The 26812-nt window shown below is 42.5% G+C and overlaps 1 protein-coding gene across 2 annotated transcripts in view; it reads right to left on the bottom strand.

Annotated features, from left to right (window-relative positions):
- Positions 1 to 26812, bottom strand: part of ptk7b (protein tyrosine kinase 7b) — a 77789-nt gene that overhangs the window by 18932 nt on the left and 32045 nt on the right. For both annotated transcript variants that reach the window (XM_034898053.1, XM_034898054.1), the window contains one exon: positions 6288 to 6584. In XM_034898053.1, coding sequence (XP_034753944.1) covers positions 6288 to 6584 — 297 coding nt within the window. The remainder of the gene's footprint in view (positions 1 to 6287; positions 6585 to 26812) is intronic.

The following is a 26812-nucleotide window of genomic DNA, read 5'->3' as shown; positions in this document are numbered from 1 at the left end:
GTGTTACTCACACAAGTAACATGAAACCTGATCAATGGCATCTTGAGTGACAGATGAACAGGAGAATAAATGAAGGGAACAGATGGCGTGGGAAATCGATCCACAGTCGTCCTGCGAATGCATCATGGTGCAGTGAGAAATGAGGGGCACAGTGTGGTTTTACCATTAAGCGTTCGACTCGCTGGGAAATATGTATCAAATAACTACAATATGACAAAAAAATCATCACAGCAGTAAATCATTCCTAGATTATCCTTAGAGAAGGGCAACATAAGATAATTTTTCAGTGTTTATGTCCAAGGGAGACTAGTAGATATACAGTATCAAAAGATGTACTGAGGCATTTAATCCCTCTTTCAATAAAAAAGGATAGTGGTGTCGGCTTCTGTAAGCCAAGCCTCTTTTGTGTAGCCACAAATACATAAAAATGTATTTTTTCACTCCCTGCTCCTCATCTAGATGTACACTCAAGTCTACTGGGTGAATAAAGAACTATTTAAGTTATTTATGGAGTCTCCTTTAATGATTGACACCTTAGTTGTGTCTGTAATGCAGCCTTAGTGTTAGTGTGCACCCTGGTGGAATTCCCCTTCCCCTGCTAGTGTGTTTACTACTACTACTACTACTACTACTACTACTACTACTACTACTACTACTAATTTGCACCCTGAACGAGAACCAGGGATAAAAGTTATTTATTTGATGATATATAAGCTGTAGTTGTATGATGTCGTGGTTGCTGAGTGCATACACAACATTCACTCAGAGAGCGTGTTTGTTTGGGTTGTACTGGTTAATGCGTGAGTCATTTTTATTATGTGTTTTATGTATGTTGTGTGTATTAGTGTAAGACATTCCATCATGCTCCACTCCTATGGCCTGTGGCTTAATACTGTGGCTGCGTCTCTGCTGCTGTTTGGATCATCTATGAAATATGCATGGCACGGGCCTACACCTGAGACAGCGGTGGAGAGGAGGGTAGCACTGCAGTGAGGTCGGAGGGGGCGCTAGAGGAAGACCTGTCACAATGAATTACACAGGAACCATGCATTACTCTGCACCCTGGGGGAACATTGGAAACCATCTCACAGTAACAGAGCCCACTCATTAGCTTCCTCCTAGTCTCCTGTAGCCAGACCTATCTCCACAGCGCTGTGTCAGCACTAGAGGAAGGTCCTACAGCACCCATTATCATTCTGTTATAGGAGGGAAAATACCCTGGCTTGTTTATTTTTCTTTAAACAAATCACAATCACCTTGGGCAGCGCTAAGCCCTGGAATGCGACAATGTCCTTGATAATGGTTGGTTGCATCAGTCGAGACCATTCCAGTCGACAGCTCGAGTAGGTTAGTGGGGAGGATGAGAAGATGATGATGGCCATCCCAACTATGGGGACCTAGGGCCAGACACTCAGACACACTTATTATTATTATTAGGATTAGAGGAATTAGTGAGTCACTGAGGAGGAGGAGAGAGTATGGCAAAGTTTGATGGAACAAGAAGTCTCATCTGCAGTATGACTGACACTTGCCAAGAAATCAAATAACTAGTTCCAACCTGCCTCCTCAGGAGACACAAATTCAATTTAAAGTCCCATTCTGTGCTTTCATTAGGGATGCGCTGATCAGTCCAATACAGATACCTGGGATTGGGTATCAGCCAATACCAGTGTTTAATTAATAAGTCGCATGCCTTAATGTGTCGACATGACTGGGATAATTATTTTATGTGTAAGGCAACATCAATATGAAGTGCACTTGAATGCATCATGAGTTTACGAGGTGATACCTAACCCAGCAGATCGGTGCATTCCTAACTTTCATGAGAGTACAAGTGTGTTTTTCTGCTGTCCTTTTTTAAATGAAATAAAAAACTTAAATGGCGATTCAACCTTTAGATTTGAAATTCTTTGTGTCTCCGCCTTTAACTTCTTACATTTATAATAAATATTTAACATGTCAATAGCATGAGTGTGAAATACAAGCAAACAACTGGGTAGGTAGCGTGAGCAGTGAGAAACCATAATAAAAAATAAAAAAAAAGTCATCACAGTGCAGGACCCACTGCTTAACCTCTCTGACCTGACAATCATCGGAACAATGAGCACTTAACACACACAGCCTTGTGATTGTCTAAGGTTTCTGCCACTCCAGGCCAATTTGGTTCTCCAGCAGAGTAAAACCAATTTTTTGTATTTTTTCATTTCCACTTTGACCTGGATTTAGTGACAGCCAGTCACGCATTCTAACCCTTTACTCCGCTCATAGTGCCATTCACAGTTCAGGTTTCTCCAGCTGTCCACTCGACAAACAGAAGGCGCTCTTTCATAACCTATTAGTGGCAAATACTTCCCCGTAATCCCTCCTAGAATGCATGACTAAGTGTTGGAGCAGGCCTGGCAGCTAACACAATAATTAGGGGTGTATAATTATTTTGTTGGAGGCAGCATAGGAAGCCCCATCAACACGGGGATGATAACAGATGAATTGTGAGGATATTGTCAAGGCAGATGCTTGGACCATTCATTCTTCACTGTGCCAAAAGGCAGCTGCGTGTTTGTCTGTTTCACTCAATGAGCCGACTTGTTGCCATGGAGAAGGGTTTCTGCAACAGAGAGGCAAGGTGAACAGCACAGGTGGAGTGGAGAGTCAGGAGACTCGGGACATTTCCTGGTGGGCCGGTAGTGTTTTGAGGCCGCGAAGGCCGGTCTAATAATAGTTATACATTGTAAGTTCTTAGCAACGCCCTGCAGCCGCCTGGTGTGCGGCCACTGCCCGGCCGCTGCTCGCTGGTCAAACTGTGCAGCCTCTGCTCGGAAATTTCCTGGTAGATTCTTTTCCTCCCACTCTGCCGCTGGTGGATTGGGTTGTCCAGGGGAGTGCCGTGGATATGATTTGACTGACAGCACCATAAGGGTATGGAAATAACTAAAACATGCAGCTTCATATTGTAAACTTTGTGCCCGAGCACGGCCCTGGGAAGAGCGTGACTCAGCTTGCCGTTTTAGACAACGTGTCAGGTTTTATCAGCTGTGGATGACAGGGGTCAACAGGCCAGGCTGCAAACTACGGCAACTTAGAGAGATGTTGCTGCTTTGACAAGACAGAGAGTGCGCTAGTGATCAGTAAGGATGCTCTAAAATGCATCCGACGAACAAATGTAGGTTAACTCATGCTGTGTGACTAAGCCGAGATGGCTGGCGTGCATGTGTGTGTGTACTTGAGTGCAAGTGGCCCTGTGATGTGAGACACTAAACAGGGAGGAATATGTGCCTGTTGCCTATGTTTCCCTTCTTCCTACAACCTATGTCACTGCTTTTGAAAACACTGTCAGTTTGCATCCTGTTACCGAGAGTCAAGCGAGGCGTCCCCTCCAGGGCCGACAGACGTGCTGACAATAGTGGTGACTGAGCCCGACGCCTCTGCTGGACGCGGCCTCACCATGGAGACCCAGTGACCATGCGGGACAAAGGGATAAAAGGGGGGGCTAAAACATCTATTAGTGAAAACAGGGGGTTATAATTACTCAGAATCACTCTCAACTGGCAGGATTAGCCCACCCACCATTAAGAGCAAGATAAATTAACTCTCTCTCTGCAGAGGGGAGGTGCAGGTAGGAGAAACAATCTACTCCGATACAGTCCATGTACAGTACATATGGAATACCCCACCCCACCCCCTCTTACAACCCACATTTACTACTACGCACGCAAATTAGCATACACATGAGTGAACGCACATGCAGGGTTAATGCCACGGGGGTCTTCATTACTTTTAAGCTGTGTGCTGCTTTATCGCCCGTTAAACGTATGTTGGGGAAATATGAGAACATCTGTCATAACATGGTCTGATCCACGTAAAGTGATCCAGATATGAACCGGCCAACCTGCACCCTACGACAGAGAGACACATGTGTTGATACAAATAACATATAAAAGTAATTAATGATGATTTATTACGGCATGCTACCTTACCTTTTGTGTTTGACTCAAGTATGTTATGTGCTATAAATTATCTGGTTTCTCTTTACAAGGGGACAAGCATTCTACTGTAGGTGGTTTCTTATCTGAAGTCAGGCCTGAGGTGTCAAGAGGAGTTGCTGTACTCCTATCAAACTGATACAAAGCTACCGATCTTACAGTTTCTAGCAGAATATACTGCACTACAACCGTTAGTATCTGCCTCCCAGACATGTATCTGCTTTATGTAGTGCAGGTCCGTGCGCCTGTCATAACTGAAAGGGAGGCGTGTTGTTGCTGTGAACCCAGCAGCATTCCTCTAAAGTGGACATGCTAAAAGCCTCTTCCAGAAACCAATTTTGAAGGCCTACTTTAAATGCAACTTAATATGATGCTTTATGAACACCCTCCGTGGCTGATGGAGAATCAATATACTGTATGCAAACATGTACAAACATGTACACACATTAACACGCGCTTTCTAGAAAGTATCATGTGCAAGCACATTTGGTACTGTTGCGCCTTGCATACACTGGTCAACTTACTGAGGAGTTTCACAGGGCCACATTATGCCTTTATTGATTTATTTAGTTACAGCTGCCCCTACAGCTATGGTAAACAGTGGTTTATTTTCACATCAAAACAGACATAGCAGCAATACCAGCATTTACTCTTTAGCTGCTAAAAGCTCCGCATTGGGCACCAGCTTCATACTGCTAACTACTGTTTGGTGCTGGGCAGGAAGAGTACACTAGGTCTATCTGAGCTTTTTTACTGAAAACTGCATCTAAAATTGCTGCCAATTATATTGGTAAGAGAAAAGTCAATGGTTTTTGTGATAGGTGTATGCCTTGAAGTTGGCCTACAGTTTAGGTGTAGGCCATACACCTTATCTTATTTTTAGACCACCCTAATTCAACCTTTTTCTTTAAGGATTCAATTTCAATTTTTTTTATAATATCAATTCATAGCAAGAGGTATCTCAAGATACTTTAATTTACAATGCACCTACACTGATAAAAAAATTACTACTACACACTTTAATGATTAAAGGAGTTCACCAAAAGAGAAATGAATTTATAAAAATGAATACACTACTGTCCCTCCAAAAAAAACATGCCTGTCTTTCCCAGTGCGTGGGAATACAAATGACCTGGCAGATAGTAACTCTCGCTCTTAAGAACTGGTGCTTCGTGCCTAACTAGTTTTTTCTTTCTTTTTTAATCCGTGTGAGTGTGTCAGTTGAGCTTTATTGACACACTACATCATGTTTAATTGCAACACATAAAAGCAGTTCCCTTCAGATCAGACAAGGTTTGAAAAAGGGATGTTCTTTGGTCTATCTGGCTAAAACTTTCATCGTTGAGAGCCGATGCTCCACATCGCAGCCCACAAATATCCTCTGGTGGAGACACATCATAGAGAGGGCTTAAACCTCTGCTCCCTCCCTCCCTCCCTCCCTCCCTCCCTCCGCCTGTCCCTCTCAGTTTGCTACTAGGAGGTCTGGACACTCATCTGTTCTTGTAATCAGCCTTTGAACGAGTAACATCACCGCAAGGAGAAAAAACCTCCCGGCTGAATGTAGCTAGACAACGTTTTCCAGATGGAGCCATTTTGTTACCCTGCTCTGCTTTTTGTTTTCTACTGCCATCCGTACAAACTCTCTCTCTGTTTGTAAGAAACAAACACTTTTCAGTAACAACTGGTACCTGAGGGCCTTCCACAATAACTGAACAAGGTTGTTATTTTTCCCCAAACAGGACTGCGCAGAATCCCCATGGCTTCCTCTGAAACTTAGGGTCGCCGAGGTTTGGTTATGGGGCTCAACAACAACATTAAGTGTGTGCCTCCCCTTAATGGGACAAAACATTTAGTAAGAAAAGGAGTGAAAGGCCTGACGTGAATAAAAATGCTGGAGCACGGACGGCAGTGTTATTGTAAACCTAAATAAATATATACCTGGAAAATAAATTATACAGCTCGGTAATTTCCAGACAAAAGCCTTTTGATAGTATATGGGAAAAGAGGGTGTTACACAACGGAGAAAAAAGAGAGATACAAGCAACAAGAAACACATGCTTGGTGGGATACATATCCAGTTTCCTTTGGAGAGAGGAAGCAACAAAGAACAAGGCAACAAGGTGGAAACATTCCTCCAGCTCATTCTACCTGTCATCTTATACCGTGACTTTTGTTTGGCTTTTTTGATCCAGAAACTGGATGCGTGCCCTTGTTTCCATTATGAAACCCGGTCAGCTGGCAATTTTCATTCATTTTTTTTACATTCTTTTAATGAGGGTGAGTACAGATTGAAATGAAAACACTCACACTTAATATTGAAGGAGGCATTGGTGGAGTGGAGAATCTCTCCTTTGAGTGTGTTTTTTGCGACGCACTCAAAGGTTCCTGCGTCCAGCTGCCGATCCACAGCGGTGAACTTGAGGTTGCTGCCCTCCAGGAAGCGCCTCTCGCTGTTTTCCAGGGGCTGGCCGTTGTGAAGCCAGCCGTAACTGATGCCAGCCGGATCGCTGACCTCGCACCGTAGCATGGCGCTGCGGCCGTGCGTGGCATCCTGGGACATGGGCTCCTTGGTGAATTGGATGCCAGCAGCCTGGATAGACAGAACTGGAAGGGGAGAGAGAAAGTGAATGACAGAGTATTAGAACGGGGCTGCTGTTAACATTTTACTGCTTTTTCCGTTCATTAAGTGTACGCCATAGCGACCACTTAGCCTTGTGGAGGAATGTGATGTTTAGACAATACTGGCTAGCTGTGAATTATTTAGTCGTAAAATGATCAGACCAACACGGAGAAAATACGTTTTCCCATTAGTGAGGCTGTGACATGAGTGGGTGACCTAATAGTCTCTCTCACACACACACACACACACACACACACACACACACACACACACACACACACACACACACACACACACACACACACACACACGGTGGAGTGTCTCACTGTCATGTGCCATCAGCTCAGGGAGACACATCTTTCAAACAAGACATGATGTGTTGCTCACACATCCTCACGCACACTTAAATCTTTTATTTCCCCCTCAAGCTGCCGTGTAAAAGCTTTGTGTGAGAGACATGTTTTCTGCTCTATTTACCCACATCTCAGTGGAGAAAAATGACAAGAGTGTGACTTGGACCGAGCCTCGAAGGATGCTACACAGTCATTTGGATATGCTGCAGTTAGAAGCTAAGAGGCCACACAATGCACATGAAGGAAAATCAGCGGGAAAAACGGAGATCTAATTTCATTTGTTCTCCGTCTCAGTTTGGCCTTGGTTTCTTCTAACAACATTTGTTCTTGTTTCCCATCTCTTTTTAAATGTCAGTCATGGAATAACTTGAAAGAGCATGTCATGACACCAGTGCAGTAGTATGTGGTAACAGTTATAATCCAACAGATAAATCATTATATTCCATGACACAACAAACAAAACAAATTCAACATTGTTTTAAATTTGCTTTTTCCAGCTCATTGTTATGTGACCATACATCTCTGCTTGATAGTGATGTGGTCTTTGCCTCTTGTTGAAGGACCAAAAAACACAACATAACATCTTGTCATGACAAACTGCGCTCATGATTGTTGCTAATTGAACAAATCTTGGCAACAAAGGAATCTGATTCCAATTTAAGCTCAACAGCTGTTCCATTCTGCCTTCTTATTTTCATCCACCACCACTACTCATCAAAAGCTATGTGCATAGTGTGTCGAGGCCAGCCCGCATGGGCCCCGGGTGACACAGTGTTATCATACCTGATGTCAAGGTTTGTTATCATAAGGAGCGGTCCACCGCTAGTCGATTAAGCATACCTACACCTGCGTTTTAGTGTGTGTGTGAGTGTGTGTGTGTGTGTGTGTGTGTGTGTGTGTGTGTGTGTGTGTGTGTGTGTGTGTGTGCGGGGGAGGTATCTTCATAGCCTCTTGCAGGACCGAAGCCAAGTTAAAAGGGGATCTTTCAATAATGTTAAATCAAGGAGCATGTTAAAGATCCCACCGCTCCCATCCTGCTCCTGCCTGTCCATCTCTTCATCAGGCCCACCTTTGTCTGAGCTGCAGGTGGCTCGAGCTGACAATCAGAGAGAGACAAGCAGGCAGAAAAATATGCAGAGAGGCAGAAAAAGGTTGGTCGAACACGATATAGACAGCTAGAGAGGTTGTTGAAAGGCTGGGTGGAACAGGAACAAATCATGTTGCCTTATTTGCCCCCTTAAATTACATTTAACCGACTGGAGGAAATTAAACGACAAAAGAATAGAAAGTGGACGACCAAAAAAAGTAGCTCAGGATGTAGACCTTTGTAAGTAACGTCAACAAGAATAAGATTCTGAAATACCATCTTTGTTACATGCCGGATAGATAAGTGGATCAAACTAAGCTAAATGCATTATGGGATCAGATGATGTGCCAAAAAATAAAAATGAATGTCCGGCAGAGTGGTTCTGCACATGAGAACATTTAGTAAGTAAAAGTAAGTAAGTAAAGCGAAATATGTTAACTAAACATCTACCACACAGATTACTGCCGCTGAATGCCTACTTCCTTACATCCTTAGGAAACAACAGCACTGAAGAAAGCATCTACCATTACATGTTTTCCTGGGACAAATTCCACAGACTTTCAAAAACACAACACACAGTCAGTATGACAAGTCCCTGCATTGCTTTGTCTGCTGTCCGGCATGTCACCTTGTCTTGAGAATGTCCTGCTGGACCTTTGCTTTGAGTGCACTTTGTAAAGCACTTTTATTTGGATGTCTTTGTTACTTTGGGATCTAGATGTCCAAGTGAGCACATTTAAAAAGGACAACTGTTTTTTTTTAAATCACATTCTTTCGTAAAATAGCAAAGGAAGATGAGAAAATGACCCTCCGGTGTTATCATTTGTAGTCCGTCATACTTTTGTTATCAATATGACCCCGTCTGGCCCGATGGATCGATGGCTTCTTTGGTTTTTCTTTGTGGAGAGTGTATTAGAGGTCACAGCCCAGTGGCCTCTCTTTCAGTTGTAAGTACAATGTGGGAGAGAAATATACAGGCTTCAGGAGAGACATCAGCTGCAAGATGATTGGCTTTTACTTTACTAAATTGGGAAAAATTTCTCACTTGGTGAATAAAATGTCTCCTCAATTTGAGCCATCTGGACTGAAGTGCAATCCAACTCACTTCATAATTTTTCCGTTTATAGATTTTTAATCTAATCGCAGCTTTTCTTACTCTCATTTCTTTACATTCTGTCTCAACATTGGGGTGACGGTTGTTTAAAGTGGTGTTCATACACAATTGGTCAAAAGAATCAAAATGAATCGACAAAAATGTTTATGATCAATCTGTTTAGTTCTTCTGTTCCAGCTTCTCAAATGTAAGGATTTTCTGCTTTTTTTGTTTGATTTAATTGGACATTAAATACTATTGAGGTTTCGACAGTTGGTTCAATCAAACAAGCAACTTATGGAGGTCACATTTGCTTCAGAGAGCTTTTGATTTACCGATTATGGACATAATAGTTAACCCAAGTTCCTAAATCATTCTGCCATCATCTGAACTGAGCTCTAGTTCTATTGCTTCACTGGGTTTATTGCACAATGGATTATAACGTCTCTTCTGTATAAGCATGTGTTCGCTAACTGTTCCTCTAAGAGGCTGAGAATGTGTTCTATCTGCATAAAACTAGGATAAATGGGACAGATGGGTTGGAAACACTAGCAGAGTTATCCCCAACATCCACTTCAAACCAATAAATCAAGTAATGTTCACAGACAGCACACAGCCTCCACGCCAAGCTTACAGCTGGGGTGTGAAGTAGCGTGCCAACTACCATCAGACGGAGCCTCCTCGACATACAGCCATGTTACAAGCTTTGGTGGAGAAACAGCAGAGCTGAGGCACGCTGTTGATGGTTTCATTTAAGATGCATGCTGACATACAATGTGAGTGGAATGACGTCTGGGAAAAGTCCCAGCAGAGACAACACAAACGGATACGGTGTTTTCACATACCACAGGATGACAGACAAGATAGAGGGAGAGTGCAGAGCATTGTCTGTAACATCTGACGAAGTCTGCCAAGTTCACCGTTCCATTCAAACAGGGAAGGCACCGTGACCTGAATCTCTCAAACATGCTGCAACCCTGCCTCTCTAACATTAACAGGCAGACTTGGAGGGGACACACACGCACGCACACACACAGACAGCACGCAATCATAGACACAAAGCCACAGCTGCCATCGCTAATCACCTCTGCCACCATGACATAGGCACGCTACAACATAAATACTACTAAACTCTGTCTGCCAAATCAATACAGTTCAATAAGGTCATGCTTTTCACTGAGTACACAACGACTGAGGGAAAGGGAATGCTTGGCTCTGCACAGAGTGACATTTCAAAGAGATAAACGGGACAGATGCTATCCAAACTCCCACTTAGAGCCCTTCAAAGTGGGAGGGGTTGAAAGGGAGAGTTACCGATAAGGCGGCTATCGTGAAATTCCAGAACCGTGCTATGGAAAAGCCAGCTGCAGGGGATGACACTTTATTTTTACTTTTTTAAATGATACTAGACCCTTCTGTTTTTACACTTCAGTGCATGTGTATGCCATGTTAAATGAACTAATATTCAAATTGTGCGTGAAAAACAGCGGGATTAGGAGTTGGGCTTCAGGATTTTTTTTTCTTGTCCCCGCGATCGACACATCAGGTATCAGGAAGCGTAGCGATGTGGTTATCAAAGGCAGCAAAGAAGACGACAGCAAGCTAGAAAAACAGATGTAAACACTGCAGGGTTGGAAGTTATCAGCTTTGCAAATGTTTCGTAGGGAAGAAAAAGTATTCAACATGTCTGTTAGACCTCACGGGTACACGCTGAATGTAAACATAACTTTATTGGTTTTCTAGAGAACAAACTACAAAATTAGAGCTTTTATCGACTCATCATTGCTTACTTGGTAGGTTATTTTTTAGGATTAATAGTTTAGTCCATACATTTCAGAAAATATTGAAAGTTTCTCATTAGGTTTTTCTTTTCTTTCTTTTTTTTAGCGTATGGGACTAATTGCTTGTTTTGACCAACCAACAATCCAAAGCTGAGAGACAAGTCTTGGCTGTAATATCAAACCATATGCACTTGCCAGGAAAAAAAAACAGATACGCTTGATTTTCCCTGGATTTTGATCTAGGTATCTGGAGAGAAGTTGGAAAGTAGGTTAAGGATGGAGAAGGAAACTGCTTAGAGGGGGAAATTATCTGCACAAAGGGATTCTCCTCTTTAACTCGCTCCACTGCTGTCCCCATTAAGCCTGGCTCGGCCGTCAGGTGGAAATCACCATGAAGTCAGCCAGACGGACAGAACCAACTAGAATGGGCTCATCAGTAGCCTCCCTTCTCTCTACTGGCTCAGGTAGGCAGAGGTGACCGGGTGCAATTCGCAGAATTGGTATAAAAAGAGTTTGTTGGAATCTCAGAAAGGGAGTGCGTGTGCAATATTGTTCGACATTACAATGAAATCAATCTCCAGATAAGACTAACTGTTTGATGTGAATACAGGATACACACAGACTTTCATTGTAGGTCAAAGTTGTCTGTTAAAACTGAAAGAATATGTAATCTTTTTCTAAAAAGGTTTAAGATAAGAGCCTTAATTCTTTCAGATAAACTGCTGCATCAGAGAGGATATTATCTTGTCATCGGTTAAGATCCCGTAGGACAAGCAGGGATGACGGTGACACCCAGTCTGAGGCAGCAAGAGGTTAAAGGGGCAGAAGCCTGCACATGCACAGACGCAAACAGCAGCACCCACAAATACTTGCCCCCAGGCACACCCATGGCTCGCCCCGTGGGAGCTCAAAAAGCCCCTTTGCGTGCGATTTCACAGCCTCTCAGTGGGCTGCATCGGAGCGAGACAGCTGCTCCGAAATGTTTTAGAGTGACAGGACAGCAGAACGAGGAGTCTTGGAGTCGCAAAAATGATCTCGCTGACGGAGCGTGAGACAGTTATTGGAGCGTGGCTTCTATTAAATGCCTCAATGACACCTCAGCCTCTGTGACATACAATTCCCAGACTTAGACTACTGTACATCCATGAAGTCTGCCATGGGTAATGAAGACACTTCTACCATCCATGATCACAGCATTTTCATTAATCTCTTCTCTCCCCAGCCACAAAATCTACATAACCCAATTAAGGATGAGAACAGCAACACTCAAGATATAACCAGCCTCCTTTGCTCAAAAGGCACACACACACACACACACACACGCTCAAACAAACACTGCAACTTAAAAAAAAAAACAGGGAAATGGCACAGACGCATCTAGAGCACCTTTGATCAAATCAATTATTCACAACTCTGAGAGTTTGCGTGAGATCCGTAAGAGAGCTTAGCATAATTTAGAAACAAAATTAAACATCTTCTTTAGTTAATGTCAATCAGGAGGTCAGACATGGGCCAACACAACACACACAGACTGGGAAAACGTGGCATCAATTTTTCAGCATGCAGGGGAACGGTAAAGAGGGAACACTGATCCAAAGTACTCTCTCTTTGAAAGCATCTATTTTAGCAGCTGCTGTTGCATTGTAGGCCCCCGGTCAACTTTTGGAGGAATAAGTTAAGTATTCAAGTGTTCAATATCAAGGCGGATCGTCCTCTTTGTCCTCAGGCTCTGTTAATTATTAAAGTGCCCCAATAAACAAGAAACGCTAGCGGTGGGGCGTAAAACGTACATCATATTTTTTATTTCCAGCCATTCCTGCAGATTCCTGCTGGTTAACAGAAATGCCAAGCTAACAAGATTAGAATTCCTACGAGGGTGGATACCAAACAGAGCGAAGGAGGGAGCAGGAGGAGGAGGAGTCCTCACTGTGAGAAGAAGACAGTAAGATGCACTGTTTGGCAAAAAGAGTTAGAGTTAGAGTTAGGGTTAGGGTTAACTAGTGCTATCAAATGATTAAAATATTTAATCGCGATTAATCATAAACACTATTCTAAATGTCTCTTGATTACTTTTCGTGCTATTATTTTTTCCTCATTTTAATGCTCTTATCAACATGGAGAGTGGATCAGCTTGCTTTGTGCAAATGTTTTTTTATTATTGAAAACAATATTGTCACAAAGCCTACTGTAGAGTTCAATTTCACACAAATAACCTCTCACACAATGTAACACTGTCCATCAATAAAAGGGTGAGAAAAATAGTTTGCTGGCGGGGATCAGCTGTTTGCTTGGTCATCCAGTGGTAATTCAGACTGGACGTGCTGCGATGATAGCTCTGTTCACAATGACCAAACACACAGATCACTCTGGTCTTGTCAATGGAACCATTTGGCAACTTTTAAAAACTGAACTTTCCGTTCAGAATCCTATTGGCATCCATTTTGGCGTCTCGCGCTCTCCATCCACTCAAAACATTACGTTACTACTCTTTGGCCGGCTCGCAAGCCCAAACCAGTGTGTACGGCGTGCCTGTTTTGTTTCTGGTCTAGCTAGATCCGGCGTGGTGGTTTAGTTTTTCTACTGTTACTAGTTGTTGCAAAGGTTTGTGAAAAAACTATAAAGTTTGCTACGCCAAGAACGTTAATCTTAACAATAACCTACAGTATTGAGAAGTTTGACCCATTTTATTTCCCAATAAGTACTCATTTTAGTATTGGTAACTAAACTTGTGTCCTAACCTAATAAGGTTTCAGCATTTCAGTTCATTTAACAATGTCAGGCCCTGCTCAGCAGTACCAGACAGGTGTAGAAGTGCCACATATGAAATTACAATTTGGTTTTTATTAATGATAAAATTGTATAACAGAATAACTAAAATAGTCATGATAAAAAGACTATTATTAAATGCTATATTTATAGTTTACTGTTGGAAAACGTTATACGACCCATATAAGTTGTAAAACAGCAGTACAATAGGATTCCAGGCCGACTGTACTGTATCTCTTTTCACACTCTTTACCATTAGTAGTAACCCGTATTAAACATGTGGCAGCCAAATACATGAAGCTAACCGAACAATCCATCATATCTTCATAAGTCTCAAAGGCGCTAGCTTAGACAAGTGGCATGTTGGCATTTGCAGAGAGAGGCTGATAACCATCTGTCTCAGTGCAAGCAAATGGGTTTTTAAAAAGCTGAAAAAAAAAACTCAGATTAAAAAAAAACTGTGAAAGCTTCATCCACAGTTGTGTTTGAGGATCAAGATGTCAGGGAGATAAATTAGAGAGGGAATGAAGGGCAAACGGGAAGCACCAAAGCCCACTGACAAAGATCTCATTGTCTGTTAGCACATTGCCGTGTGTGTGTGTGTGTGTGTTTGTGTGTGTGTGTGTGTGTGTGTGCGTTTGTGTGCGCTTCCGTTTTCCTGGCTGCCTCCTTAAAAACTGCAGTTGGCAGAACCAAACAGAGCATGAAACCGTTATGACTGCATGATAAACTGCATTCTGATGTATTAAGAATGTGATATCACGACGAATCTCAATTTAAAGTCCATCTACAACAAAGAATACGGATATAAATGTGTCAATGAGATGTGGGTGCATGCATGCCAAAGAGAAAACACATATGCACGCAATGCGATGCTGAAAAGTGTGTTTCATTGTCAACCATTAAGATTGATTTTGCGGTATTAATAGTGTTAAATATGTATAAAAACAAAATCTTTGGTCTATAAACAAAGCACTGTTAAAAGAAAATTAAAAGCTAATACATATATACTGAAATCAAATTGAGTTTACTTAGTTACAAGTGCATTTTCATGCTTCAGTCATCTCATGGTCTGCGTTTCTAATGATTCTGTGCGTTCTCCAATGAGAATTCCACAGAGAAATCACTGGTGTGTGAGGCTGAAATGCCATCCAAACAAGGTCAGGCTGCCTTATTTGACTTGACAACCGAGACGTTAAACAGGGACAGATTCAGACCAGGTACAACGTCTCTGTCAAAACATTTTATCAGGAGTGACAGACAGGTTTACCAGAGACTTTTGAGCTCATGCTTGATCGGCTTTTGTAGACCGACACAGTAGGGGACTCTTGGTTCATGCAGGGAAGAAGGGAGTGTAGGGAATTCATGTATTTAATCCCAGCTAACAATTAAATTGCTTTTATTACTGAATGATCAAGTCATTTATTGGATTAATTGATGAATCACTTAAATGGTGATGCCTTCAAATCCTCCTATCCGAGAAGTTGGAAGCTGCAAGTAGTTATGATGATATATGTATGTGGTCATCTTTCAGGATTTTATACACAATACCAGTGTCATAAACAAGGTACTTTTAGGTGTGAACAAATAGACAAGCGTTCAGCCAGCACTAATGTGCCGTTACAGAGGCACCCCCGCTCTATCGAGAAGGAATGTATCAAAGTCATACAAAAGAGAGTGTCCCCGATGTCCTTTTTTCATCGCATCAAAAATCCCGACCCCAGGTAGGTTTTTCTTCTCTGCGTGGCATACATCAGCAGAGCACATCTCTGAATTCAATCCACTGCTTCCAATTGAAATCCATGTTAGAAAGCAGCAGAGTGCAGTGGAATGGCTTCGAATGACGACCGAAAACGCTTGTCTTTTACTAAGAACATTTATTGTTCTCTATGCTGCAGTTTACACAAGAAAAGAACAGTTTAGGCCTGGCGGACACTGAATACATCTAGCTTCTCACGCTTCTCATCTGCAAAACTAGCAAGAATACACACACAACTTACGTGTAGGTTACTTCAAAACAAAAGCATTTCCTGTGACAGTCTTCATTATTAAACAAATAAAGTTGTGTACCTTTTCAAGTATCAGCTATTAACTATAACTTAACATTTCCTTTTCCGTTTTAAACTAAACATTTCACAACACAGAGCAGGGTTGCCTTTTTACCAGTATGACTGGTATGCACACCCGCTGCCTTAATTCAATCGCTTCTCCTATTGTACCAGGTAATCACACTGTGGGGGGGGTCTCACTCTACAAAGAGATTTGCTCATGTGCAACGAGTGAGCCAGGCTCATTATAACAAACCTCACTCAGATCACTATCAGTTTATGCCTGTTACCCTCCATCTTGCCGCTGACAGCAGCGAGGGAGCTCTGCACCCATCTGAAAGAGCCCCCCCGCCACCCTCCCCATCTTATTATTAGCCAATATTGGCATGGCAACCAGCACGCAACCTCTCCAGGTGGACCGTCGTTTTACTTCCCTTAACCCCTTAAACAGCAGTAACAGGGGGCGCCTGGATGGCTCACCTAGTACAGCAAGCGCCCATGTACAAGTCTTCAGTCCTTGTTGCTGCAGCAGCAGGTTCAACTCCGACGTGCGGCCCATTGCTGCATGTCATTCCCCCTCTCTCTCCCCATTCACATCTTCAGCTGTCCCATATAATAATACGGCAGCAACCGTCAGCCATGACGGCTCAGTGGAATTTCTAGTGTGCGCCGTATTTTGACAACTCTTACTTAGCCACTTCATCAGGAACATGACACTGTTGCATCACTGCTGTGTTTTTTTTAGATCCTAGATCATTTTCCCAAAAACTATTTGAAATGGGATTTTGACAGAAGTATGTCAACCTTTCCTCCGCCGTAAAGAAATGCCTTCCCCCGCCCCTCCTTACGAGACGCTGCTTGCCAGCACACCTCTGCCTTTGAAAACAAGAGGTGCTCCATATGGTCTCCATGACAGGAGAAATAATAAAAACACTCATGTAACCGTGTGAGAGGGGGGCAGGCGTCAGCCATAAATCTCTTCATAAGCGCAGCGGGAGGCGATCAGCAGGATCAAAGCGTTGGCTGGGCCCCACCCAAACGCTCCATCAAGTGTGCTTTAACAGGCCACCCATCCTAGGCCATTACCGCCTCATTACTAGTGGTATTAGGCGGCCTGCAGCAGGTTACAGGCCAGGACTTAGGACTAGTTTGGCCCCTGATGAATACTAGTAAGGATCTTCATTATATAGCCAGCAGGAAAAAGATACATACTCATTGTTATAATTTAGGCAGGAAATATAGAAAAAAGAAGACTTATTTGGATTGCTTTTGTAAATAACTGTATTTTCTAAATAACTCTATTCAGAATCAGCTTTGTTTGCCAGGTATGAGGACACATACGAGGATTTATACTTTGGAGCATCGTTGCTCACAATGCGCTTACACATACAAAACAACAAAACAATATATTCACACATACACACACACTCTAAACAGAAACAATATAGAGGCAATTCACAAAATAGTTACTTTTATGATAGATTTTTTTAAACCTGTCATTTTTTTATTTCCATGTAAATGTAAATGTAAATGTATTTTATTTATATAGCACCTTACATCGACCGATAGGTGGACAAAAGTGCTTCACAACAATTAAAACCACAAATTTAAAACAACAACAACACACCAACAACAAAGATACAATAATGAATGAGAAAAGTTAGAAAGAAATAACATTAATATAAATGTGCCATCACATTACTAGGTACCAAACGCCACTTTAAAAAGATGCGTCTTAATGTCACCCTTTGTAGAAGTGGATGTCTTTGAATCAAAGGGTTGACTCTCTTCTTTTATCTCACTGCTGATGTTACACTGCGTATTAGCATAGCATCCCAATGTCATGCCGCTCTATGTTATCGTATGAAGTGAAAACGGCAGTTTACAGAGCATGGTGTGCTTGCTTTACGATGAACGGAGCTTGAGTACGCAAAGAAGCCTTACAGAGAAGATATGAGCCGCATCTCTCATCACCCCCCCGCTCCGTCGCTCTACACCAGGCTTCATAACTGTCGTGCTGTATCTAAAATAGAGACATCTGAGCACGGCCAGCTCTCATCAATTTTCAACACCCACTCATAAAAGGCAGACTGTTGAAACACAGGCAGCCTAATGCATCTCTGTGTAATCCACGAGCGCTGAGGATAGAACATGAGCCGACAAGGAGGGGGGGAAAGAAAGAGGAAAGAAAGGGGCACTGAGAAGAGGTTATACAATTTGTCTGGAACGTCCAAACTATGACGATGAAAAACCTTTGCGGCGTCCACAGATCTGGACCTGGCCATGAAAGGGGCCGTGTGTGTTATTACCCATGGTGCACAGCAATCTGGTGCCACGACCGTCCCCTGCAGCTGCGCTCTTACGAGACAGAGTGAGTATGGGAGCAATTATTGGATTAAAGCGGATTAGGCTTTGCTCAGGTAAGGCAGGTTGGGTCGTTCCTGTCTCTTCAGTCCTGAAACATTGGGCACTAATCCCGTAATGACACCACTTTTAGAGGGAAAACTGAACAGTGCAGCATAACGGCTGCCATTTACGTACACATATTTAGTTTTCTTCTCTTTCCTATTTACAACAAAGGTTCTACACACAGGCGACACGAAAGCCTAATGCAATCTGTTTCCAAAAGTAAGTGGTATAACTACACTGCAAAGGGAATGAGCTAAAATTAACTGAGGATTTATTATCAAGGAAAAGTAATGTCAAACATCTGGGGTCACACTCTGATTTCTTTCCAGCGTTATGGGCCAAAGATGGAAGATTAAGCCACTGTGGAACAGAGGAGCTCAGCAGTTTGCAGCCCGGCTAAACACTGATAGATGTTTCAGGCTAAAGGGTCCGTTTTCAAAATGGGAGTTAGAGAATTGAGGCTGCATGGTTAAATCTTCCTCTGCTGGCCTGTAGATGATGCCTCAACAGAGTTATATGACATGTGAGATAAAGCAGAGGCAAGAAATGGGATGCGGTTTCCAAGAATCTTGCCTTTTGAAAAATGATCCGTGAGATGATGAACACGTTTGATGGATTATGCTGGGCACAGGACTTCTGAGGGGCCCTGGGCAGCGTCAAATATTATGTTAGATCACATTATAAACGCAGTCCTCACTTTCCTAATTATATGCAGATTTTTGCAACCGGTTGAATCCAAATTTGATGTTAAATCAGATCAAAAACACAGTGTGTAGCTTCCTGTGCAGCAAGGAAGGCTTTCATTTTGAAGGTCAAACTACATAATAGATTTTTCAAATGTGTCATAAGAATATCCACATTATAAAAACAACTTTACCGCGGTCTGTCACAGCGAGTCTGCTGCGATGTGGCGCCTCTGCATCCCGGCAAAGACATGAGCAACTGAGCTATGAGAATATATAGCAGTGCATCAACATAAAACGTTGATATAGTTCAAAGTGGAACATTAAACATGATCATGAGTTTGAACTACATGCAATAGTGTAGCCAATGGTCTACTTTTACTCCATACACAATAATTTCCTGCTTCATGGCTGGTGATAATTTTAGTATATTATATTTAATCTCTGGTTTTAAGTTAAGGCTTCCCTAGGTTTATGGGGGGGGTCTTGAGCTTTGTTGCCCACTGCCCATGGAATTATTAATCCGGCCCTGGGATTATACAGAAAGAGGGGGAAAATAGCTCAATTGCACAAACGGGCAGACTCGGGACGGAAACCTTCGAGAGTGCAGCAATCACGGGACAATGTCTCCAGAGTGACAAGAGCTGCTTTTCGCATCAGTGGAAGTAAGAAGAGCTGGTTTCCTCACTTGCTCTGGCAGCAGATGGGGGCTGAGTCCTTGGCTGCCAGTGCTGGCCTCCTCTCTGTGCGCGGCTCTGGCTAATACTTGCAACTCTGCTATGTACAGACATGAGTGCCAATCCGGAATGTGGTGGCATTCTATAATCCCCCCTGGCAAAATACCCGGCATGGAGGGGAGTGTGCCAAGATAAAAAGGATAGAAGAAAAGAAAAACTTTCAGAATAAAGGGACAAGAAAAAGAGAGAAGATGAACCCTTGTTTTAGTTATTCTGATGACATCTTATATTATACCAAGAGTCATTCAGGTCTTTGGCCCCATAAAGGTGGTAAAAGAGAGACTATTACAGTCATTACTCTATCACTGTCTCACACTGGGGAGGACATCAGATTGTCTGGGAGATAAACCAATTCCCTTGAGTATTACATTTGCATTCAGGTCAATCCAATGCCACGTTTCTGCGGCAACATCCTAATAATCTTTAAGCAGGACAATTAAAAAAAAGAGGAAATGAGATTCCTCTGCCAGGTCAGTATCAATTTCAGTATCATGATCTAAGGAGACGGATTACAAAGACGAGAAGATTGAATACTTAATGAATGATAGATGGATGACCATGCCCATTTGCAAGAGAAAGATTCTTTCTGTCACTCAACGGGGCTCCGGAGTACAATAAGAACTCCATTAAACCTCAGTTTCTCTCTGCCTTGCAGTCTCTCTCCGTCTCAGCACAACAGTCCAGCTACCATTGGCGTTTGGAAGTGCGTTTTTAAAAGCCCACTGAACAAGAGCTATCCACAATATCCTCATCCGAGCAACTGGGAAAGACTATTTATTGTACTAGTGCTCCCAGAGGCCATGTCCTTGACCGAAGCTGACAAAAGACACAAACAACACCAGACCTTTGACCAACAAACTCAACAAAGCAAGGCAAGAATGCAGCATTTATCCACCTTCCTTATTTCATTCAGAAAAATTGATTTATGATAGGGGTGGCCCCCTGGCCCTTTCCATGTCTACAGTGTGTCTCCTTCCCCTGCTCCCACACTCAAACACACAGATGTTGGGCACCCAGATAGCTCAGTTACTACAGCGGACGCCCATATGTAGAGGTTTACTCCTCAACGCAGTGGGCCCAGGTTCATTTCTGACCTGCGGCCCTTTGCTGCATGTCATTCCCCCCCTCCCTCTCCTCTTTCATGTCTTCAGCTGTCCTGTCAATTAAAGGCCGAAAATGCCCCCAAAGAAATAATCCTATAAAAAAAAAAAAAACACAGATGTTGATCCTGGCAGGAGGAAATCAAACAAGCCTGGCAACCAGGTCTTTTCCAGGACCAGTCAGCTCTGTGGTGAAGGTTTCCTAGCAGGGCTTGGCTGGCTCTGCAGCGTGAGCTCAGTGTAGTCACCACAGTTTAATTAGCTCCAACCTTTCTGGACAGACGTGTACTGTAACTGCAGCTATTGGAGTCTCTCCTGCTGAAAGAAAGGTCCCTGTGACTGTGGACCACATAGGTGTGTGAGTGTGTGTTTTTATGAATCTATTGACTCTGTAAACACAAGAGCAGAAAGTTGTATCACACATGTAGTCTTTGTAGTCTTTGTGTGTGTGTGTGTGTGTGTGTGTGTGTTTAACAAATTGGCTTTGTCCAAAACAAAAAAGGAGATATGGAGATGCCTCAGCTTTATTTTCCTTTAGTGCTACATATTTTGAACATGCAACTGCAATAGCATTCTAACATACAAAATGCTAAAACAGCAACAAATATGCAGAAAACCTAAACCCAAATCCCTAATTCAAAACACACCACCCGGTCCAATCTAGCTCAGAGCAGCCATGACACACGAGGAACTAATTGTACACCTAATGAGAAATAGTGTCTACTAAATAGAATCTGACTTCAAAAGCATCCCATTATGAGAGTTAAAGAGCGAGTGAGTGTGTCGTTCCAACACAGTTCCTGGTACTTTTCATGCATCTGCAACCCAAATAATTATAATTAGGTTGTATTATCTTTTAATTAAAAAAGCACTCTGTGCCGTCATGTGTGCAAGCCAGCAGGTGGTCCATTTGCACAGCCATGAAGAACAAGTCATTTCTGTACTTCATGTTCAGATCTGTACTGTTAGATTTAGACTAGCCATTTATGTCTACAACATTCGAGATGCCTTTTATAGTTAAGACTGCACAGATAGAGGTTTCGATATCGTTCTGTAGCTTCCTAGTAGTGTTCATTTTGTATTCAAATACAAGTATTCACATTTTGTTTTGTATGTTTTGTATGTTATAGTATCAAAAGGCTGGTTTTTCAAGGCCTCATTTCAAGCCTTTCAATGTGACCCGACATAGGTTTCTGTTTGATGACTTGCTTCAATACAGAACCGTACAGGAAAGTACAGAAACTTGGATGGCGGCTGACATGGCCTCATGTTTGGAGAAGCAGACAGGAAGTAATGTACTGTTGTGGACGCTACGTTAGGTTGGCTCCGAAAGTCCCACAAAAACACATACCTTGGTTCAAATTAACTGATCCAAGCACGGATAAGATCCCTGGTGGCTTTGAATAGAGTCATATGTCCTGCTGTTTAGCCACCTAAAAAAGACCATTTAAAAAACCTAAATTAATTTAAGTTTATGCTATATTTAGAATATTTCCCCCCCCTTACCTTGCCATCAGACAGCCCTTTCAATTGGGGAATTGAAGCCTTTTTATCAAATCTGCCAGACCCCTTTGACAAAAACAGTGATTTCCCCTTGTAGAACACGGGAGCTGCTGGTCCACAGTAGTAACATTATGTTGCAAATCTTCTGTGTCGTTATTTCAAAACTTAGCACAGCTAACGACTCAGATAGTGCTGGTGTTTACATTTTTCATAACCTTATTGAGAAGCTTACTATGGTAACCCACCTCACTGGTTTTTGCTAAGGCTTAACATGGATGGACTCTGCCTTCAAGGACAGACAACTGCTGTTGTACCTGCAAAGATATCCATTTGAGTAAGTCACTTTTTCTAACAAAATGAGAACAATCACATTTTAGGAGTGAATGCGTCGCTATATGAATCTCGTTATGCTTTTCATATATCGGGGCGCCATCTAGCTCACCCAGTGGGAGCGCCCCGTGTTGGCCGAGTCCTGCAGCGGCCCGGGTTTGAATCCGACCTGCGGCCCTTTGCCGCGTGTCCTCCCTCATCTCTCCGCCCTTTCACGTCTATCCACTGTAACTAATACCCCCCAAAAAAGCCCCAAAGTGTCATCTTAAATTTTTTTTTTTTTAATAAATGCTTGTCATATCTCGATTGGACATTGCAGCGTAAGTGCCACTTTCAAATCTCATGAGATGACATAGTGTGTGCCTTGGGGGGGGGGGGGGGGGGGGGGGGGGGGGGGGGGGGGGCATGACATTTGCAGCACCTTTAATTTTCTAAATAATGAAGGAATGGGCAGGATGTAGCAGACCCCCAACGAGGCTTGGCATTTAGCTTTGATAGCCATGTTTGTCTTAGCATAGAGAGGGATGCATCTATTTCACAAAGCAGTGCTAAAGCTGGAATGGGGGGTGGGGGGGATTGAATATCTGATTTAGTTGCATGTTCCAATTAGTCCTAAATCTTCAACTCTAGAGACTATCAGGTGCTGGCTGTAGCGCACTGATACAAACTGATGAAGGATAACAAGCGGATGAGAGTACTGAGCAAAGCCAAGATGTTTCTTATTAAGAGATAGCTCTTAAACAAACAGATATTGCCCCATTTTCATCAAAATAATAGTCTTTTTCTACCAGAATAGAAATTCTGGTAAATGCCTTTGCTGTAAATCTGAATGGCCCAATCCCGTTCTCGCAAATTTTTTTAGGGCTTAGGGTTGTCCTCATGTCGAATTTCAAAGAGTGTGAGTACACACTTACCGAGCCCTTTCCGTGAGTCTGCATCGATGCAGACTTCACCAAAGGGAATTACCCACAGTTCAAAGCGTTGTGACACTTACTGCGGAGACCGTTTGGACATTCCGAAATTACAATGTTAAACAAAAGCACGACACACGGCCATGGAACAGAAGGGACCTGTGGTCCAGCTGGAAAACAAGAGTTTGAAAAGATTTGGAATCAGGCGGCCGCCTCCTGTGCCTTGGCCTGTGGAAAGCAACCAACTTCAAATGAAAATTCCCAAACCGACAAGTGTCAGCAACATCTTTGTTATTAAACGTCGCCAAGGTAACATGTGATCTCGTGAAGTGCTGTCCCAATCCAATGTATACCTATCCGAGCCCATGTGGCCTCACACACTCATACACTTATCATGTGAGATCAATTAAGTCAGAGAGTCTTTAGTCGTTATTCCTCAGGATCACTTTGGGATTGGGCCATTGTTACACAACCTGGCAGCTTTATCAAAGCACTGCGACAGACAACCACCGTTATTATAGACTAGCACACAACTACTTAGTGGCGACGTTACTTGGCAACACGTGCCACTTGTCGCGTTTCCACCCACTCAGGTGGACCTGAACACGGTCAAAGTGATTGTGTGTTTTTTTTTTAACAATGCAAAAGCTCAGCGCTGTTCACTCTTCACACCTACTTGTTGAGAAGAGTGCTTTGTGTTCACACTGCAAGCAGGAAAGAAATCAGACAGCGCTGGCTGAATCAACTAAAACCAGATGACTGCAGGCTCACCACCAAATATGTACTGAAGATTAGGGGTCTCTTGACAGGAAGTTCAATGTCTGGTGTGTCCACGCCGTGGCTGCTTGGAGTGTTTGTCCAGGTTCTGCACCGGTTGATAGGCATCTAGACACTAACACGTGAAGGCGAGGACCTAAGATAGGACAGGACGACAGACTTCCGTGGGGATAAGTGTGACTGATAAACACCAACACGAAGGGGTTTAAGACGTGGGTAAAAGTGGACCAGTGTACGACCTTTCTGCTCAAACAAGTGAAAGGCTCCAAGCTATCAGCAGGCTTTCACCTTGATTGACCTAGAGAATCACAAGTCTTACTGAAATACTAGGCCGGTCTCTCGGAGGAATCCTTTACAAACAATCATAATCATCTATGGAAAACCATCTTGATTGCGATTTATCCTAATTCTTTTCCAGGAACCTAATCAAGTTGGAGTAGGTCAAAGTCTTTCTATCATCAACCTCCAAGTACGCAATACACTTCAAGGCAGAACAGCAGCTGTAATCCATCTCTACATCTGTTCTACAAATGTCCATGTTGAATACGCACTGGGTGAAACCGAAGAACTGAAAGGAGAAATAGAGAGAGACAAAATGGAGATGGTGTGTCCATATTTCTGTTTATTTGCCTCTGACTATGCTGGGGATCAAAAACAACAGCTCTCATAGTCTGTTTGTGCTCAGGGCTCTGGTCTAATGAGGATGCCAGTGCACGGAGTTACAGATTGAGGCTAGACCAGCAATGATCCTGACCAGCCAACTCAAGCTCCCTCCCCCCCTTAGCTCCAGGCTCAGTGGAGATTCAAGCTTCCTTCTGAAGTCACTGAGGAAAGAATAACTAGGCTTAGTTGTTTACGATATCTCTATGTGATGACTATTTGTGGTCTGTATGGATGTTCAGCGCTGGTTATGACTATTACTGGGAAGCAGTCCAAGATGTGAAGTGACCATTCACCCAAAACAACGGTTTTGACCAGATGCACCTCTACAACCTAAAAACAGACATGGATTTAAATCCAAACAGAGCTAAGGGTGCTCCGATTGATCGGTTACTGATTGTTATTGGCCGATAAAAGGCTTTAAATAGTTTGATCGGCGGTCTCCATTAAAACCAATCAGATCGGACCGATCAGATGACGCACTACTCGCGAGTTCAATTGTTGCTACTACTGAAAAAGTGTGTGCTGTGATTTTGAGGACATTTTAAAGATTTTGAGCTAGGACAAAAAGCTAAACAGTTACTGATATATTCTCTAAACATTTGACAATTCACAATACATTATCTGCTGTTAATTTTAATACAGTTACATTGTTGTTAAGACTATTAAAATGAACATATGATAAATATATGACATGATAAATAGAAGGCTTCAAATAGACCCGGAGACCGGTGATCGGTATCAACCAATACTGCTTCCAGCAATTGGTGTCCCAAAATTCTAGAAATTTATTATTCAACAGAATGTTTTTTCTAAATTAAATGAGAATTTCAGCACTAGAATTCAATAACAAGACCAATTTTTACTGAATAATCTGAGTGATAGGGGGAAAAATACACACAACCCTGCAGTCTTGAACACACGAAATCAGTAAAAATAAACTAAATGTGCTCATTTAAATATCGATCATGACTAATGTTGTACTCTAGATACCTGAGTTAAGAGTCCATGATTAATGGATGTTGATGGCTTTCATTGTTCAAGCTAAAGAAAGCCAAAGCCATTAGATAATAAATGAAAGTCTTGATTTTCCAAAAGTCAAAGTACCATTACCATTAAGGAGAGATTCGTTTTGGACACTGAGTAACTTACTTTGCTGCAAGAGTTACAGACGCAACGACATGCACAGGGCTAAAAACAATAAAAGACAAATGTATGTGTCAACGTATGGGCTACTCAAAGGGCTGTGCAAATTGCAGATTTACCATTTTCTACACTAAAATAAGATTGTCTCTCTCTCTCTCTCTCTCTCTCTCTCTCTCTCTTTTCTGACAATACTACTATAATCAGGGTACTGCCTTATTCAGGTTACAATTGAAGTATTTATTAAAATGAATAAATAAATAAATAATCTGTGACATATTTGAGGGTTCTTATACTGTTATGGTACTACTGAAGGATCTGTCCTAGCCTTCATTTAGATCAGTTTTTTCCCCCAGAATGTGTAGTCAGTAGTCACTTTGTTGGAGTAAGTAAGTTAGCAAGAGCGTCACATGATTTGAGGAAAGGCCCTGCAGTTTGATGTCTCAGACCAGACATTTAAAGCACTATGCACTCTCTTTCCTCTTGTAATGGAAGGATGCTTTCTCCTCTTGAGTACGGGAAGTACTCCTCTTAATAGCACTTCCTGAATTGTAAGGAGTGTGATTTTGCTCTGACCAACTCAAGAAATGGGATATCAAGAGTAAAAAAAATGACCCTTTCAGTAAAAAGTCCATGAACTTGACCAAACTATTAAAAACATGTTCCCACCGTTTATGGAATGGCAGGGTTATGATTTGTTTAGTCTCCAGTAAACACACACAGACGACATCATACTGGTCTCCTTTCCCCTTAGATGTAAACAGCATTGGAAACCAGTGAGGCCTGACTGACACAATGGCCTCCCTCCAAGTGTACTGTCACTCACACTCT

Source organism: Etheostoma cragini, chromosome 17 (assembly GCF_013103735.1).
Source record: "Etheostoma cragini isolate CJK2018 chromosome 17, CSU_Ecrag_1.0, whole genome shotgun sequence".
Classification (NCBI taxonomy): domain Eukaryota; kingdom Metazoa; phylum Chordata; class Actinopteri; order Perciformes; family Percidae; genus Etheostoma; species Etheostoma cragini.
This window is presented reverse-complemented; position numbering and strand designations above follow the sequence as displayed.